Source organism: Asparagus officinalis, chromosome 10, assembly GCF_001876935.1.
Source record: "Asparagus officinalis chromosome 10, Aspof.V1, whole genome shotgun sequence".
Lineage (NCBI taxonomy): Eukaryota > Viridiplantae > Streptophyta > Magnoliopsida > Asparagales > Asparagaceae > Asparagus > Asparagus officinalis.
The window spans coordinates 42,071,975-42,092,504 of record NC_033803.1 but is presented as its reverse complement, the minus strand read 5'-3'; the positions used below and the strand labels follow the sequence as shown (position 1 = coordinate 42,092,504).

At 33.6% G+C, this 20,530-nt stretch overlaps 1 protein-coding gene across 1 annotated transcript in view; it reads right to left on the bottom strand.

The window, feature by feature from the left end:
• Positions 1–20,530, bottom strand: part of LOC109826675 — a gene marked incomplete at its 5' end in the record, with an annotated part of 41,942 nt that overhangs the window by 18,140 nt on the left and 3,272 nt on the right. Inside the window, 8 exons of the mRNA XM_020393696.1 lie at positions 107–226; positions 11,155–11,190; positions 12,008–12,136; positions 12,275–12,340; positions 13,491–13,553; positions 13,689–13,718; positions 14,453–14,503; positions 16,743–16,826. Of these exons, the coding sequence (XP_020249285.1) occupies positions 107–226; positions 11,155–11,190; positions 12,008–12,136; positions 12,275–12,340; positions 13,491–13,553; positions 13,689–13,718; positions 14,453–14,503; positions 16,743–16,826 (579 nt within the window). The remainder of the gene's footprint in view (positions 1–106; positions 227–11,154; positions 11,191–12,007; positions 12,137–12,274; positions 12,341–13,490; positions 13,554–13,688; positions 13,719–14,452; positions 14,504–16,742; positions 16,827–20,530) is intronic.

The window sequence follows — 20,530 nt, the reverse complement described above, 5'->3', positions numbered from 1 at the left end:
AACTTGGAATCTTTTCCCAGATAATAAAATTCACATGACACAGTATTTCATATTTAAAATATAAAGGTATGTTAAGGAAAATATGGATCAAAGCTAGCAATCTGACCTGCTGAAGTCCTTCGTGGTTCAGAACGAATTGTGACCTCTCCCAATCTGCGTGAGGTGCAATTGGGTTCTTAGTAGGTGGTGCTTTCAAGTATCCTACTTTAAGGTAAGGTAAAGGTAGCTGCAATGAAAAAAGAGATTAAAATTAGCTCCTCTACTACTTAAACTAAAGAGTCAAGACAATTGTCAATATAATTAGTATCTATTGTCTTTTTTGTGTTTCAGAGAGTTTCTTAAAGACAAACATAGTATCCAAGTGATAATGTCAAAGGCAATTCCACAGTAAACTATTAACAGGTTGCAATGAAACTTAGTCGTAACCAATAAAAAAAACTTGAAATACTGTACTCATGATGAAACAGTTACTCAGAACATAATCGGAAACTATTTGAATTCAACATTAAGTACTGTAGTATAAAGATATTCAGTGAATTCAACAAAGTTTCATGCAAAATATAACTACAGAGTTGTCACATATGCATCCAATAAAAGGTTATAGTTGTTCATATCAAAAGCTCCAAAAATGCCTAGGCTCCAAGTTGATATACTGCACTCATGTTTTGTATGACACACAGTGGGAGTGTATTCTGTTTGGCTACAGGTTGCTTCACTCTTTGAGTGGTGATAGCTAGACTACACTTCACAAACTACTCCCAATCTACTACACCCAAGATTGTGGGGTCCTTGGTGACTCATCAACTTTGATGGCAATTAAAGTTCGGAAGGATCCACACATTTGTATATAGTAGTGTAAGAGCAGTTTGAAGAGTGTAGTTTAGTCAGAATTATCCTTGCTCTTTCTTATATGGTGGAATGCGGCTTCTGTAGAAATGAACCATCTTAATACTTATTCTAGACATCCCCCCTTCCTCTAAAATTTTAGATGACATCGACCAGTCTTTAGGTGCATGGCAAGCCCCATCTTGTCCATAGTTTTTAAGAGCAGCATTTTGAGGGTCGATGTGAGGCAGATGACCATCCCCAAAATCCTTGTAAAATATTTTACGTAGCCTTGATCGATAGCCGATACCATTTTCACAGATAGGCCTAGATGATGATTTCACAGACACATTGCATTCTCCAGGAAAACCCCCAAAACAGCAAGATACATTAGAAACTATGGCTGCAGTTTTTACATATGAGAAATGTTGTGCAAAGCAGAAGCTGGACCAAAGCTAGAAGACAGGCTTAGCATTCATGCTATTAGCAGGCAAAAATGCCGGGACTTTTCATGAAATATAAACAAGTTAACAATTAGAAAGTTAAAAAAAGAAAAACTCAGAAATTAATGATTGTAAAAATAAGAAATCAATTAAGAAATTGTTGCAAAATCCTTAAGAATGACAAGGAAGTTTTGATGTGGGACCAATGTTTTAAATATTAAGCAGAGGGTAAAAATAATCCAAAAAGACTTAGTGATGTGGGACCAGTGTATTAAATATTGGCCGATATATCGCTATCAGCCGATATATCAGTTTTGATGCCCTTTCGATACAATTTTAATGAAAAATATCGTTTTCCAATTTTTGCCACTTTTTCCAATATATCGGAAATATCACCCGATGTTTCATTGAGGAAATATTGGCCGGTATTGGCTAATATCCAAATGAAAAGGTTTATTGAGTTTGGGTTTGGTTTTGGTTCCCACCAGACCCGAAAACTTAATAAATTCCCGAACTTAAATACTTTAAATCCCTAGTCAATCTCATATTTCTCCTCCCTCTTCGTTCAGCATTCCAGCTCAAAAACACTAGGCGATCTAAATCTCTCCCGTCCCTCCTCCCGTTCTCTCTCTCAGTTCTCTCTCTCAACTCCACCTCAGACCCTTCTGTCTCTCTCCTTCTCTCCTCTTTCTCTCTCTACCCCTTCTCTCTGTCTTCCTCTCTCAACTGTGTTCATGTCCTCTCTCTCTCTATACCTGTATCTAATGTCTCTAAACATCGTATATCATTATTCATGCTGTAGTTTCTTATGTTTAGAATACATTAATATGTTTTGAATACATATTACAATGTTATGTTACATATGAACATCATCTAAAATGACACTGATATTTTATCACCAATATATCCCCGATTTTCACAATCCGATATGGATTTTGGCCATAAGATATTTCTAATATTTTGATATTTAATACATTGTGTAAGACTCCTTAAGCATGGCTCTAGAGGTATATTACAATAGTGCATCTTAGTACATAAAAACAGACCCCTTGTGCATAAACACGCACATGGGACATCAACATGAAAAGATATAGGAAAATCGTACATTCTTATATATTGATATGTTCTTAACAATGTTTTAAAAAACAATCTGGGAGTCCTACTAGACGGTCACCTAGGCTTAAAAGGTATCCAAGCCGCTCACTTAATTCTTGCGAGAGCCTAGGCGAACATGGACAGGTCAAGTGGATTCTCCAAGTCAAAAAGGGGTTTATTGTCCAGTGGAGCAAAATATGAGGCGAAGAATACATGACGGGCTAAAATGGATAAGATCATAACTTGATCCAAGTTCATCACAGAAAAACAGTGAGGATATGATTTTGACTCTTTGAAAAAGATCTTTCCTCTTTAGATACTAAATAACACCTAAAAGCCTCTTAGGTGCCTGCCTAAGAGCCTGAAAACTACGCGCTATGTACATAGCCCAGATGCGCCTAGTTTAAAGTACTGATGTTGAGAACGATAATTTGGCGGTGTAATATTTACAATAGGACAATGCATACTATGTTCAAAGTCTATAACAAGAAACCATATTAAATTTAAAAATTAGAGATAAACACATCAAGGTTCATACCAAGCGATCATGTAAACCAAAAAATTTAACACTTGAACCACAAATAGCATATTATGGTCAAAGTATTGCAAAAAACTTATATAGAGCGTAGATTATATTTTAAATAGCTAATTTATTGGCATAAGACTCTAATTGCTAGTGTCTGATAGGTGCCAAATACAAAACACGAGGACCTCACAATGTAAGGGAAACACCTCACAAAATTAAAAACTAGGAAAATTTGTCCAAGTTCATCACAAAAAACGGTGAGGATATGATTTTGACTCTTTGAAAAAAAAATTCTTCCTCTTTAGATACTAAAAAAACACCTAAAAATCGCTTAGGTGTCTGTCTAAGAGCCTAAAAACTACAGGCTATGTACAGAGCCCATAGGCACCTAGTCTAAAGTATTGTTGGTGAGAACGATAATATGCGGTGTAATATTTACAATAGGACAAGGCATACGATCTTCAAAGTCTATAACAATAAATCATATTAAATTTAAAAATCCGAGATAAACACATCAAGGTTTATACCAAGCGATCATGTAAACCAAAAAATTTAACACTTGAACCACAAATAGCATATTATGGTCAAAGTATTGCAAAAAACATATATAGAGCATAAATTATATTTTAAATAGCTAATTTATTGGCATGAGACTCTAGTTGCTAGTGCTTAATAGGTACCAAATACAAAACATAAGCCTCAAAAAAATAACAAAGCTCATGTGGCCCAACGCCATGGAATTTTCCCTATGATGTTTAGCCCCCAAAAGACCCAACAAAATGTGGTCCGGCCCCAAAAACTCATGTATTTGATGTATTTGTGCTCCTCTTTCGAAATTAGCCTCTTCTCATGAAAACTCATCCCAAAATATCATAACTGGCCCTTCCTCCTCTTCTCCTCTGCTCCTCTCCCCTAACTCTACCTTTCTCCTCTCTCCCTCTTACTCCTCTTACCCTCCAACCCCGATGTCTTCCTCATCCGGCTCCTCCTCTGTCACCACCGAGCGTACCTTCCAACCCCATCATCTTAGGTGAGTATTGAGAAGGCTTAGAGAAGGAGAGGCAGTCAGCGAGATGGATGGAGAGGAGCATGGAGAAGGAGTAGGAAAAAGAAAGGAGAGGTCGAACTCATCGAACTAGTGAGGTCCATGGTGATGGGAAGGAAAGGAGATGAAGGTTAGGGTTAATACTCATATCTAGTGGGTAATGAAGGAGGATGATGAGGATAATGAGGATATTGGGACATGTGTTGCTTGTCACAATGCTTGTAAGGTGGATGAGTTGGCTTGCGGATTAAAATAAAATTACTTGGGCTAAAAATTTATCATCACCCATAGAGTGTTTGATGAAATGCTAAAAAGAGATGATTTCTTGAAATGTGATAGTAACAGGTCGTGTACAAAGAAAATATTATAGAGATATTATAACTGACAAAACGCAAAAAGTTCTAACTAAAATGTAAGTAATCATTAACTTGTTAAAATTGGGGTTTGTGTGATGTAAGTTTTGTGATTTTAGGTTTCATATCACAGACCCATTTTAAATGTTAACTTTAACAGTTATATGTTAACTATTTCTGTTGTCTGTTAACTATCACAGCTATCTGTTAACTTTTATGTGAACTCGTTGGCTTTTCCTGTTGTTTGTTAACTATAACAGCTATCTGTTAACGTTTACCTGAGCCTGTTAACTTTTCCTGTCGTATGTTAACTATCACGGCTATATGTTAACTCTCACATGAACCTATTAACTATTCCTGTCGTCTGTTAACTATCACAGTTACTCGTTAACTTTCACATGAACCTGTTAATTTTCACGATCACAAGTTAATTTTATAGTTTATTTTGAAATTTGACTAGTTTCTTAATTTGTACAGCAGTGATACTTCTTTAAATTCAAAATATAATCATATTACTCAAGGAAGTACTTTTAATCCAAAGAGGATCCCAAATGATTGTCCATATAGTGAGAATATATTGAGATCAGACGACGTTCTCAACAACACTTTCATCATTCCTCAATGGTGACACACAGCATTAACTAAAAAGGATCAACAATTTGAAAGTATAAATGAATTAAGACTAGTTTTGTAAGACTATTCTATGGCGAAAAGTTTGATTATGGATTTGTAAAGAATAAACCCAAACTGATTAGTGTGAATTGTAGTATGAATTGCTATGTAGAATTATACTTTTGGTAAAGCAATATAGGTTGTCCAGACTTTTACAGCACACTGTGGAAGAATTTTGTTAAGCATTAAGAATGTAAGACTAATCAATATAAAGTACATATTTACTATATGTTGGCTATTTATGTTTCATGTTAACTATCTCAGTTAGCTGTTAACTTTCACTTAAACATGTTAACTTTTGGCTTTTCCTGCTAACTTTCATTAAAAGTTGTTAAACTCTTAAGTATTACATGTTAAGTATATATGATATCAACAATAAAAGTATATAGGTTGTCAAGAAGAGCTATATCAACTGTAAGAACGTAAGACTAATCAATAGAGCACATGTTTCATATATGCTGATTATTCCTATTTTCTGCTAACTATCTCAGTTAACTGTTGACTTTCAGTTAAATCTGTTAACTTTTGGCTTGTCCTGTTAATTTTCTCTGAAAGTTGTGAACTCTGGGTATTATTTGTTAAGTATATATGGTATCAACAATAAACGTATTAAATTAATAGCAAAAAGAATCTAACTGGTGATTATTGTGGATTGCTATGTAGAACTATACTTTTGGTAGAGCATTATAAGTTGTCAGGACCTTTGTAGCTCGTTGTAAAAGAAATTTGTAAGCTTTAAGAAACCAGTCAGATTTCAAAATAAACTATAAAATTAACTTATGATCATGAAAATTAACATGTTCATATGAAAGTTAACATGTAACGATGACAATTAACAGACGACAAGAAGAGTTAACAAGTTCATGTGAGAGTTAATAGATAGCTGTGATAGTTAACAAACGATAGGAAGAGTTAACAGGTTCAGGTGACAATTAACATATAGCTGTAATAATTAACATACAACAGGATAGTTAACTTATAACTATTAAAGTTAACATTTAAGATGAGTCCGTAAAATGAAACATGAAATCACAAAACTTACATCACACAAACCCTAATTTTAACAAGTTAATGATTACTTACATTTCAGTTAGAACTCTTTGCATTTTTTTGTTATAATATCTCTATAATATTTTCTTTGTACACATCATGTTATTATCACATGTCAATAAACCACATCTCTTTGGCATTTTATCAAACACTCTAGCCATTGATAAATTTTTAGCCCAAGTAATATCATTTTAACCAGCAAGCCAACTCATCCATCTCACAACCATTTCGAGAACAACACATGTTCTAAAATCACAAAAATCTCATCCTCCTCCTCCTTCATTACCTACTAGATATGAGCTCTAACCTTAACCTCCACCTCCTACCGCCTTCTATACCTCTTGGAGACCGCACTTCATCATCAAATCCATCTATACCCCTTTCTGATCTCCCTTTACCTCCCATCACCATGGACTTCACTAACTCGATGAGCTCGACCTCTCCTTTCTTCTCCATGCTGCTCTCCATCCATCTTGTCGACCGTCTCTTCTTCTTCTCTAAGCCTTCTCAACGTTTTCCTAAGATGATGGGGCTAGAGGGTACGTTCAGTGGTGACGAAAGAGGAGGTAGGTGAGAAAGGGTTGGAGGGTAAGAGGAGTAAGAGGGGAAGAGAGGAGAAAGGTAGAGTTAGGGGAGAGGAGGAAAGAAGCAGAGGAGAAGAGGAGAGGAGCAGATAGAAGAAGAGGAAGTACATGAGGGGTAGTTTTAGAATTTTTTGGGTTATTCTTTGGGACAGAGTTCTAAAAAGAGTTGAATCATAAAAATACTTGGTATTTAGGGCTTATACATAAGAGAATTAATACAGTGATGGGTGGCACATGAACTTTTTTCTTTTGGAGCCTTGACACATTTTTTTTTCTTAAAAACTAACAAACATTATGTTTATCATAGTTAATGTGGTAAAAAGAAAGTTATTGTGCGAGTATATTGATGGTGAAGACATCATGGATGAGATTGGGATCATTTGAGGGTTAAGGACGGGAGAAGAAGAGATTTGTAGAGTATTTACTCGTTGGATTTGATTAGAGAGGAATAGGCGGGTGTTGCTTTAAGAAGAAAAGGAAGAAGAGAAGTTAGGATATGTCTAAGTTGTATGGAAATGGGTATGAGTAAGGGACACGACAAATTTGTAAAAGATAAAAGTACGAGGACACAGCTGTATGTATGTATTAATATGTATATTTATATATATTAAAATTACTAACTTATATTTCATAAGAATTATTGAATTAAAGTTCCTATAACATTTTATATTTTTCTATTCATGTAGATTATAAATTGGAAAACAGCTCGGTTTTTAACTAGTTATCCACAGCCTTTTAAAATCATAGTTCTTACTTAGGTATCGGCTAAGATGTACTTACCCCATGTTCAACGATTTTTAAGAAGTGGACATGTAGGATATATGTCCAATAAGTGTATGACAAGTCTTTTAAATTAAAACATGTATTATATAATTGAGTACATGCCAAATAAACGTGTGCACATATTCAAGAAGTGTCCAAGATGTTTGATGCGGGTGCAGGTAGGGGTACGTGAAGGGTATGGTTACTGCTTCACATAGAAGTAGTCAGGTAGCTTCATATAGAAGTACCCAGCGTAACATACGAGTATGTTGATCTTGCACCAACAAAAACAAATCACATGAAAATCTAAAGACTACTAGAATCAATCTCTACTTCAAATGTGTGAATTACCATTTATGATTCATAAGAAGTCCTAATACAAATAGAACTAAAAGATTCAAATTCAACTTTCAATCAATAATTAATACTAATACAAAATAGAACCAAGAGACTCAAATTCAAATTTCAAATCAAATAACTAATCCTAAACTCAAATTGAATATCTAACCCTAAATAGGATACTTCTGATTAAACTAAAACTCTTCCAAATTTCATATTGAAGTTGTCCTACAACAAATTTCCTCATGTTGAAGAAGAACCAACATCTAGTTTCTTGCAAGGACAAACAGGAGGTATTTTAATCAAGGGCACTAATCTCTTCCACATTACAATTGCTAATTGATGACAGGTAGGCGACGTAGTATCTACAATGATGAATTGAACAATCAAATGATAGATAAACAGGAAAACATAGGATTGCATTGTGATCTCCAACTTTATCTCAATCACATTTTAAAGTAGGCTTATGCTCGGATTTGGGCTCTAGCTCTAGCTTCTAATACGCTTTCGGTTTTTCTCAGGCTCCAATTCCAAATTTGACTTTGCTTCTGATTTTGGATCTAGCTGGGCTTAAACCTCGAATACACTTCCGGTTAGAGCTGGGAAAGTCAGAGTGCTAAAGTGGTCTTGAGCTCAGACATTAGCAAAAACTACATTATATCTCTATAAATGAAGATAAAAGTACCAATTTTCATTGGCCCTCAAATGTGATCATGAACCTAAGTTGCATGAGTATGGGTACGGGTGTTAGTACGGGTACGAGACATAGCAAATTTGTAAAAAGTAGGGTATGGGGACACTGCTATAAATAAGTATGTTACGTATATTTATATATATTGAAATTAATAATTTACATAAGATCAATATTATTTTTTCATTTACATAAAATCATTATATTAGAAATAGATATGAAGTGTAGAATATCATCCAGGAAGTGTACGAGTGTTCTCAAGTAAAACATGTGGTATATTATTGAGTATAAGCTTGAACAAACGTGTGCGTATATTCAAGAAGTGTCCAAGAAGTTCGGGTTTGGGTCCGGGTACAGGTATGGATACGTGTCCGGTTCAGGTATAGCTTCTAAATAGAAGTACCCAGGTAACATAGCCATGAACATATACATGAACAAGAGCTAAAGTGATTTTTCAACCACCTAACTTCAGATTCCCTTTTTAGCCTACACTTTGCATATGGACACATTGCACGTCCGATGTAAAACAAGAAAAGCAATCTTTCATTTAACTTCATATCTAAATGGATCATCAAAAATCCTCCAGAATAAGATAGAATAAGATACATCACTGAACTTTCTACGATCATAATAATGAGTAAAGGGGTAATGCTATTTATATATGGAATGACAATCACATATTTGAAACCTAAGTGTAGCTATTTGCTCCAGTACTGATTGAGAGGGGCGGGGTATCAACTTTCAATGGGATAGAAATCATTAGGATGGATTTGGGCCTGATAGTGGTTCAGATTTGATTTTCATGGTAATAGGTACGCATGTGCTGAAAAGATAAGGAAGAAGAAAGGGTTAGACTTTGTCGCTGTTAGACCAATGGAAGCAAATCACATGCTATTCCAAATCTCAAAACAACCGAAATTAACCTCTTTCAAGTCTGAAAATTACAAGAGTATTTATAGAATCCTAAGGAATGCTAATACAATAGAACTCAAGACTCAAATTCAAAACTCAAAGCAAATAACTAAGCAAATATATGTAAGCATTAAAAGACTCAAATTCAATTTCTAATCAAATCACTGGTCTTAAAGTTAAATCAAAGAATCATAGTCTCTGATAATATTCACCACTGGAGTGAGAGCAACCATTCAAATGACTTCACCGTTTTGACGCTAAAAGCAAGACATGCCCTGTAGCAGTTGCCACTTTCTCAAATTTTGTTATGCAGAGGGTCAAAATTCACAAGAAAGCTGCGATTTTGATTTAGAATAGATGCTACTTTATTTACTTCGTGAATTATTTTCTTGGATTTGGTTAGATTTGATAAGACTTCCTTGAGTTTTTGTTAAGTTTATAAAAGTCTAGTTTTTCATTGTCTTTTCAATATTTTGGCAATTCTTTGGTAGGTATTTTTGATAAGGTCAAAATACTTTTGAAGTTACTTGCCTTTGGGAGTTATCTAGAATTAATTACTTGGGCAATTGGCAATGCTTTTATGTAAAAAAAGTAATACTTCTTTATTAAAGGATATAGGATGCTAATTGAAAAACAGAGTTTTCTTTCCGTCTACGATTGGTCATTTGCTCGTTGTGTTACTCATTTTTGGGGCATGAAGCATTCTATCTCGAGTGAAACTGATATGAATGTGACTTTCGATTTTATCTTCTTTTGTGCAAACTTTCAATAGAAATTATAACTGCTACCTGATCAACTTTATGTTACACTGATAAGGGTAGGATTGTGGGTAGGGGTGTGGATAAGGGACACAGAAAATTTGTATTAGATAGGATAAGAGGACACAGTTTACATATATACATGCATGAACGCATGAAATCAATATTGTTTTTTCATTCCCATCTCATACAAAATAGAATTCCATTTCTATGTTTCTTATATCATATAAATCAGAAAACTGCTCAATTTCAAACATGATATCCAAAAGATCCTTTAAAACCATTGTTTTGCAATGGATACAGGCTAAAATTAACCCAGCATGTGTCCCATGATATTGAAAAAGTGTATGTGAAGTTAAATATGCGTCCAAGAAGTGTATAACGAGTGTTCTAAATTAAAACATGTATTATATACGTGTATGAATATATCAAAGGAGTGTCCAGTGAAGGTTCAGTGTCTGATTATGGGTAGGACACAAGTTTCGGCTTTAGACAGAAGTGAACATGCAACATAGACTCAATGCAAAACCTTTTCTCTACAAACTTCCTTCAGCCACTACTTTTACTAACATTATAATGCGTCTATAAAGACAACTATTAGAAAAAGAAAAATCAGAAACCCAACAACATGGAAGCCAGTGCCTTCTACTGCTTACCTTATTATTGAATGCTTAAATGGAAATTTAGAGTGATTTCTGTTCAGCTAAACAAGGAGAAATGGTTCGTGGCATTAGAGCAATTTCTGTTCAACTAAATAAGAATGAATAAGTAATGTTTGCAAACATAGACAATTTTCTGCAAATAAGAAAACACTTAGTGCATTTGAATCAAGATCTAATGATCGTTATTTCATAAAAGAATAAATTATAAGAGCTCAATGAAACATGAAAGAGCGTGAGCATGGATGAACCTGAGTAGTCATATAATCATATAAATTATAATTAAAACAGAAAGCAAATCAGAGTCCTCAGATTGTTAAAAGAAGAAAAAAAGACACATTAAGGAATAACAATGGTTCTTTTTCTCATTTTTCATACAGCATACATAGTCATCCAGTACCAAAAGAATCATATTAAAAAAAGATAGAATCATTACTGACCATCGTACGAACTAATCTCAAGGCACCACGATAAACCTGCATGTAAACAATATAAGACAAGAATATGTCCCTTGGACCAGTAAATAAGCCAAAATATCACAATAGCTACTTTTATCGGAAACCAGAACAAAAGTAAGGATATTTTCACATTAAATCCACATACCAATTCAGGTAAAGTTTTTTCCTTTTTTCCAAAAGAATAACAAATAAGAAAATTAGGACGTTTATCCAGACATGAATCTTGATGTCTCATTCCTGACTACTTTATGTTTATTATTCTATACAGTATTTTGTTACAACGAATAGGGATAGACTATCAAAGATCTCTGCCACTACACCAAAACTCTAAAGTAATGGTGAGAGGTTTATAATTCTATATACTAACATGCCCCTGCATGTTGAGGCCCTTTTTATGGGCTGAAACCTAAACTCATGCACCAGGATCAATCGTTTTAAAGTTCTCTTTAAATTCTTGTCCGTGGGAATTGAACTGGGGTTACTCTAATATCATGTCAAATGTTCCTACTATTGCACCACAACTCCGAAATTGTGGTGAGGATTGAGGGTTATAATTTTATATCCTAACATGGGCATCTACTGACACCAACTTGCAGAGGACTTGACTTCTTGTTTCTCCAATATCATGTCAAATGTTTCTGACACTGCAGCACAACTCCAAATTTGTGGTGAGAGTTGAGGGTTATAATGTTATAATGTTATAAATTAACTATCAGATCTGAACAGAGAACAGAATACTACAATCTATAGTTGTCGAAAGTGAATAATCAAATGTCAAAAGCGAAATAGATGAGGATCTGTATAGAAAAATGTGAACCATATCAATCTAACTGACCGAGTAGCTTGGCTTTAAAGCATGAGCAGCTGCAATATAAATAGCACATAGACTGTAGAGTTCACTAGGAGAGATTTCTTTTGCATTGATTTGCCTGTCAAGTCTCAGTGTGTCTTCTGCTAATCCATACTGCAATAAATTTAATTATATACAGACTAACATTACCTATTCTGGAAAAAAAACTCTGAAGAACTTCACCAAGAATATATAACAGAAAGAACTCTAAGAAGATGCAATAAAAAACATTAAAAAAAAGTTGGTAATTACCAAAACAGTCCCTAGGTTATATATTGCTCGATGAAAATCAAACTGCAGTCGGATAGAAGCACGGAACTGCAAAAACAACATACAAGCAGTTTTATCGTCTTTTAAGCACTCTTTCTTTTGCTTTATAAACTGCTCTGTATTGTTTGTTTTTTGCCAGTTTCCGCGTGCTTCTACTTTTCCGACCTGCATGTCGTTGATTTTCATCCTCTGAGCATTATATAACTAGGGACCTGTTTTGGTAAAAACAAACTTACCACTTTTTTTATAATTGTTTTTTATTGCATCTGTTCTTTAGAGCTTCTTTCTGTCTATATATCTCTTGGTGAAGTTCTTTCAGAGTTTTTTTTTCCAGGAATAGGCTTATGTCTCAGGTTGTATTATAATTAAATTACTTGCCAGTATTGGATTAGCAGAAGACACGACTGCAGACTTGACAGGCAAAATCAATGCCCAAAGGAAATCTTCTCCTTAGTGAACTCTACCAGTCTATCGTGTATTTATATTGCAGCTGCTCAATGCTTTTAAAGCAAGCTACCTTCTGTCATAGTTAGATTCGAGTATTGGTTCACATCTCTATTCTATACGAGATCCTCATCTATTATTCGCTTTTGACATTTGATTACTTTCACTTCTCGCAACTATAGATGTAGTATTCTTGTTCTTCTGTTTCACCGATCTGATAGTTCAATTTATAACTGCCTATAGACATTCTACTCCTCAACTGCTCACCAACATATTTGGAGTTGCTGCTGGCGATTCAGAAAACATTTGAAAATAGAATATAGAAGAAAACAAGAAGATCAAGTCCTAACTGCAAATTGGGGCGTCGTCTGTCAGCTACGATGCCCGCATGATTAGGCATATAAAATATATAACTCAATCCTCACCACCAACGTCTCGGAGCTTGCTTTCGGATGCAACTTCAGGTAGCGAACATTTGACATCGATTATTCCAGACCAGTCCAACCCCCAGTTCATTCCACGGACCAAACGAAGTTTAAAGCAGCAACTTCTACACACCGATTGATCCCTGGTCGCTCATCGAGTTTACGCGTTTCACATAAAAAAGGCGGGGCCTCAAGCATGCCCACGGGGCCATCCGTCTAGTATACTAGAATTATAACACCCTCTCACCGCATTACTTTTAGAGGTTTTGGTGTAGACGAATTTATAAGCAATCTATTGAAGTAAAACATTTAGACGATTGCATGCCTACCTTACTTATAGCTGAATGAACAATAGCTGGCTTTTCCCTTACAGGAACAATAGCACTAAGCTCCTGTGAGATATTGTATAATTAACAGAATGTGAGCCAATATTTTGACATTAAACACTAAGCTTCCTCAGAAGAAAGTAGGAGAGTAAAGACAGGGAGCCAAAATTTTGAAACAAAAAATTCATACTCAGCAAATACCTGAAGAGCAAGACCCCAGTTGTTAAGGGCCTACAGTCATGAACAAATAAAATAGTGAGAAGACTGGACAAGAATTAAATAACAAGAATATGGTAGGATTGTCTAGAGATCATCAATCATGGATTGGAATAAATGATTGATATTAAGTCAGATCATTTAAAAAACAGAAAAACAGGCAATAAAAACGTGATTGAAACTTGGTCACTGTTTATAAAAAAAAAACTTAAAAGACTTTATCGTTTTTTCTTAATTAAATTTAAAAACTATTTATTTAAAAAAAAAGTGCTAATATACATGTCAAAGATTACAATAGAAATACAGAATAATTTTGTCCCATTCATGCATTTCATACTATTCCATATATATTTCTAAGAAAAAAATAATGCTTATCTTTTATAGTGTGAAAGTAATAAATTTATAGAATATTATCAAATCTGCATCAAGTTCCAAACTATTTCTTATATAGATGAATTCCTTAGGTGCAAGAGAGTGTCCTTGTTTGATCATTCTCATGCGTCATAATATAAAATCTTTTTGGTATTCTATGCCTACATAATATGGATTCTATGTGTTATAATGTTTTGAAGTATCTGACGAAGAAACCTTCCAAAAAGATTCCAATACCCGAACATAAATGGACATATATGTTCATTCAATGAGTAAACAATAACTAAAATCTCCAATACAAGTATTTTTCCAAAAATTGTGGGAATGACAGGAACTTAAAATGGAGATGATATTAAAAGATTTGCACAAAAAAATACCTGAGGACTATTCCAATTTAGCTGGACAGCCTTTTCATAATTTTTTGTTGCCTGCAACAAAACCAACTAGGTGTTCAAAGAAATAGAAAAAATATATCTCCAATCATAATTATATGTAATGTTTGATTTAAAATGCTAAATAGAATCATTTTGGCTAACACAGAGGCCAACCATATCAAAAATTGCCTCCAATTTTGAGAGAGAATGATATAACCACAGCAACATCCACTGAGCATATATTTTCATGTTTTAAACAAGTGATGTGCTGAAAATAAACTGTCTCTGAAACTTTTATGGTTGTTGATTCACTATAAACCAACTTCAGAAGTTTCTCTCCTAATATATACGCACGTTGAAAGATGGTACAGTACCTTGATGAATTCAAATATGAAAATATAACCCAATCAAGAAACTTTTATCCCCTAAACTACTAATGCAGAACATGTAGTCCCACAAACTAATTTACATGCATGCCAGCAAAAACACCCCTGACTAATTCTTTAGATACAAGCCAACACTGAATGCAAAACATCTTGTGTACAACAATATTAATAAAAGAATATGACGATAAGAATGGCAACCAACAAGCTTGCATACAGCAATATTATACAATGAGTAATAAGAATGGTACAGATAAGAAATTGATTGATTGTACAGACAGATCAGTAGACATATTTAACGACTGTTTAAATTGCCAGGTTTGAGAATTTTTACCATGCCTTAAGAGAATGGCATTTTGGTAATGTAAGAAATAAGCCCACTTGATTCATATTATTTTCATCTACACATCTTTGACAGAAAGGAGGGCATAACAATTGAAGCAGATCATGCATTTTGAAGGACTGATGTACAAAGTTTCTATGTTAGCTACTCATATCCCTATATATAGTGATTTAATTTTCATATGAACAAACACAAAATTTGTTTTGTCTACCAAAGTTTCCATGTTCATCTACACACTATCCATCTTGTTCATCAAGTCATAAAATCATATGTAGAAAAAACATATGCATAAGCTTTATTTCCTCCATTAAATGAGTATTTTTTTTGTTATATTAAACAAATCGTACTTTTCTGCGATCATTGGATGACTCGGTTAGAAATCCTAAACCCATGATTTATAATTTTTTATTGGCATATGTTTTATGGTGTGTTGATCAAGATGAATACTATGGACTGTCCATTAGGATTAAACATCACAAATTTTGGTAACATCAAACTTAAGTTTAGAAACATGTGCGCATGCATGGATGCACAATAGTCATACGTTTATGCATATGAGATAAAATGGGTATGAGGTGGCATCTTGTTTTGCTAAATGAGCTACCAAAGGAAAGCAATGTGGTGAGAACCACCTTTCTAGTCACATCGGATTGTTGGAAGGTGTAGGTATCCTTATTCTGTCTCTTGGTTGCTTATTTTGCTAAACAAGTTGCCGCCTCACAACCATCAAAATTCCCCAGCCCCCACCCCAAAAAAACCAAGGTTTTAAATATCAAATATCGGGGATATATGTGATGGCCAAAATTCTTATCGAATTACAGATAAGAAGAAAATATCAGGTTTATGTAGTAAATATTAGTGTCATATTAGATGATGTGCATATATAATATAATATCCTAAAATATAATCTAAACATACTTAATAAAATCTAATAATACAAAAATATACATAATATATGATTAGGATCACTAACCAAGTTTAGAAACTTAATTAAGGAGAAGAGCCAACCAGAATTTGCTAAAACACTTTAGAAGGCTGGAATTTTCGCAGAAGAAATTAAAGAAATTTTGTAGAACTATAATTTTTTGTGACAAGTCATATAAGAGGGACATGTGGACAAACATATTGGCTGACATATTAGCCATGTCAGGGATATATCGCCCAAAATTTGTCAAAAGCGGTAAAGGATATTGTTATCATATCGTTTTGTAGCAACTCTTATAAAGGATATATCGAATGATATATTAAATATATTGGGGACATTTAAAAGAATGCCTTCAACACACATAAATGTAAGAAAATGCATATGTATACATGTGTGTGCATGTGCGCGCGTGTGCATAGCTACAGGGATCACTTGCAGGGGTTTTCATTATTCAACTTTCTTTATACACAGTAGCTGCAAGTAAATGATGTTTGCCATAAACTAAAAGGGGAAAACAACATTAAAAAAAGAATATAGATATCTTTTAATAATTCAATGCAAATTTGGGCTTCAAAGAATTCTCTCAATCCAAGAGTATAAAAGCTAACGTGCTTGGGAAGATTATGATTCAAAAAATGTAACCTGTCTCCAGAATTCTTCAGCTTCCTTTGTTCGACCACGCAATTTAGCACGATCAGAGATAGCAATTGCCCAATTATAATATGCCTAGCAAAAGTATACATAGTATTTCAGTTTGAAAAATAACGATCAAATAAATTATCCATCTCTTTTACATCCTTTGATACCCAATAAGTTAACTATCAATAGCATACTGTAGTAGACAAGATTCACTTCTGCCTCTATCAACTAGAGTTTGTAAAATAAGGACAAGGATGCTACCTAGAATCTCAAAAAATATAATGCTCGTGACTAAGTAACATAATTTAATTGAAGACATAAGAAAATTAAAAAAAAATGACAAGCATTTTAGCAATTAAAAAGTAATTGAAGAAAAGATCCATGTTGTGTTTATATAATGACACTTAAGTATGTAAACTTCCAAGTAATTACACAAGTCATGTACTTGTCAGGCACAAGAGATAGTTGTCCTTCATAACACATAAAACGAGAACAGCCACTAATTATTTAACTTTTGCATAATTACATCACTATAAGAATTAAAAAAAAAATTATAACATTACATGATTACTATATGCCTTTTTTGCATAATGAACCAAATAACCATTATATGATGTGGGCACACGCCACATACGGTTTGGCACATAATCCTTGTTTTACAACACTAACTGAGACTTGCACTGACACTCCAACCTGAACTAACTATCTCTGAAACTATTGCTCTTTTATAAACAAATAATAGTTCCTCACACAAATTATCACTTAACCAATCAACAATGTCTAGCTTCTTTGTGTAATGCTTGTAAATAGTGAAATTTATACAAGATATTTGGTTTTATGTTGCCATCTCTTTTTTCCATTGATTTTTTATACTCTACACTGAAATTACATATATGCACTCTTGAGAGAGGCTTAGCGACCAAAGATGCCTAGGGTTATAGTCATCTAATAGTATTTCAGCGTTTTCCTTTTATTGTACTAAAAAATTTCATCCTCCTCATTGGTCCTGAAAATTCAGAGCACTTGGTCCGCTATCCATTTTCCCTATTCAACATTTAATAAGTATACAACTCATGATTTGCCTTATAATTCATCTCTAGTCGAAGTAACGTGTAGGTACAATTCTTCACTCAAGTTGAGGATCTTCATAGTTTTATTTCATGTCCCTTCTTTTCTTTAAGAATTCGTGAATTGTCATTAAATAAGAGTTATCTAAGTCTTGAATGATAAAAAAAATTCCTGAATAGAAATTGGGTGAATGAAATTGACATTATGTACCACATAGCTTGTATATGTTCATGAACTAAACTAAAACTAAGGATATTTTTCTCAGTTTGCCGCAACTTCATTTCCCGGAAATTATGGTAATTTGATAAGATGTTGGACAAGATGTATATCTAACAGCGGAGAAAATTTCATAAATAGATGAGTTATTTTGGATGTGAAACTTGAGACATTTTTTGGTACTAATTAACAAAAACAATTGACAGAAGTTTCGGACACAACAACACTAAATTATTGATTACTTCCTCTATATAACTCGGAATGATCTTCAATTTGTTTTGCTGCAAAGCTAACTCAGAGGGCTTTTATTTGGTATACTATGAGCCGTGTCTGGCGAGACTGAGCACGGAGCCTCATTTTACTAGAAACATACTATGATGCTATTTTAAAAATGAAAAGTATATGAGAAAATTTAAAATTAGAAAAAGTTCCAATGCAAGTTATAATTCTTTTAACACTAACATGAATTTAGACTGTGGAAGATTATAAAATAACATTTCGGTAGACTATTTTGACTACTAAGTAGAAAGATAGGAGCAAGATGAAGGGATTTGGCACCATTGCCATCACAAGGAGAAAGCAACTAGAGGGAAAATAAGGTAATCAATAGCAGAAGCAATAACATTGGAAAATATATGAACTAGTTTATTTAATTAAACTAGAATACATGGCGATAAGGATGCATCGACGCTTGGTTGAATTTTACATTGCTGATAGACGATTGAGGGTTTAGAAGATTTAGGGCGTATTTCGAAATTCTGGATTTTAATCCACTTAGGTTACATATTGTTAGTAGATTTTAACCAAAATGGATTAAAAGTTTAGCTGTTCGGTAAAGGTGGTTCATAATCCATGTGCTTTTTTATGAAATGACAAAAAAGAACCCTTAAGTGGGAGGAAAAAGAAGAGGAAAGAGAGTAAAAAGTGATGGGCATTTTTATAACATCACCCTTAGAGATTATAAAAAAATTAATAAAATTCCAACCATATTACATATGCACATATTAACTCACAGAATCTTAAAGTTGACATCACAATCTGCAAAATACTTCATTGAAGAAAGTTTATACTACTTGATACATATGAAAGTTATTACATAAAAGGACATGCATAGTTTTCTATTGCTTGCAAAAAAAATCTTGCAGAGGGACATCTTAATGCTTCTTCTCTAGTTATTGAAAAGTCAACGAATGCTATACTTACGCTCAGACGAGTTCCTGCACATCAGGCTATTATTATCGGTCTTGCCAAAATGTATATTAGTCTTAAAACTACTCACATAATTATAACATCGCAAATATCTGTAATTCAGAAATAAAGGCACTTATAGTACCGTAGTTGTTCCTTTCTTGATACTTGCAAAAAACAACTTCTATCTAAGTGAATTATTAAATGTTTTCTATACACATAAACAAAATAGGAGAATTACCTTCTGCTCATACCTTTTTCATCTCTTATTCCTCTTAGCAATATGTAATGATTCAAATGCAATGTATGAGAAAATGTGCTATTTTAAGTAATAATTTATTTAAGATATTGGAGATTTAATGAGAACAAGTAACCACTTTGTACAACCTATAATTTTAATTATGCCTAATAAAATATGTAAGAACATGATAATCCTTGGTGCTTTCTGATTAAAGATATATTTGTGAAACTTGTAGGTTGTGGAGTATTAGCCAACTAATGAGAGATTTTATCATGAGAGTAGAATTTTGATTCAACCAAACAAGACCTTCAATGATTTTATTTTTTTACTAATTGACCCAAAAGATGACAACATACATAAACGGGAAATTAAATAGCTATTTCTTTGGCATGAGCAATTCCTTCAAAAATGCATTCTGCAAACATCTAATTATAGAGATCAAATGGCACTTTTAGAGGGACATGTCCGAGTTACGGGTGTAAATGAAAAAGGGTAATAGCTATGAAGAAGCAACACTTAATAATATATGGAAAAATATGTTTCCCTCGAATCTTCAGATAAAAAGAAAATCCTGCTAAGTTTCTAATTTGTAGTGTAAAATTATCTACTAGAAAAAATAGATAAAAAATACTTAGAAGAATATATTAGTTATGGTACATTTGTGTGTGTGCCTGCAGAAGTAATCTTAGCTCAGTACGTAAGAAGCCTAAATACTGATATGACATGATAATAACATGGGAAGTCAAAAGAAAAGTAGAATATAGAAGAACGCATGCCTCTAGGACTTAGCTTAGTACTTAAGAAGCCCAGATACTATTTGAAAATATTATATGATTCATTGTCTTTAACAGAAGTATATAAATTCAATATATAAGGGAGCGTTTGGCAATCGTGGCGTTTTTGCCGTTTCTGTTTTTTTTCAACAAAAACAAAGAAACGTGTTTGGCAACTGGGACGTTTTTTTGACTTGTCCCATTACAAAATCTAAAAATTAAAATACTTTTCTCAAAACACCAAAAAGGTGTTTTAAGATTCCGTTTTTTCATCTAAGCCGCCGCAGCCCGCTCGCCCGTCGCTG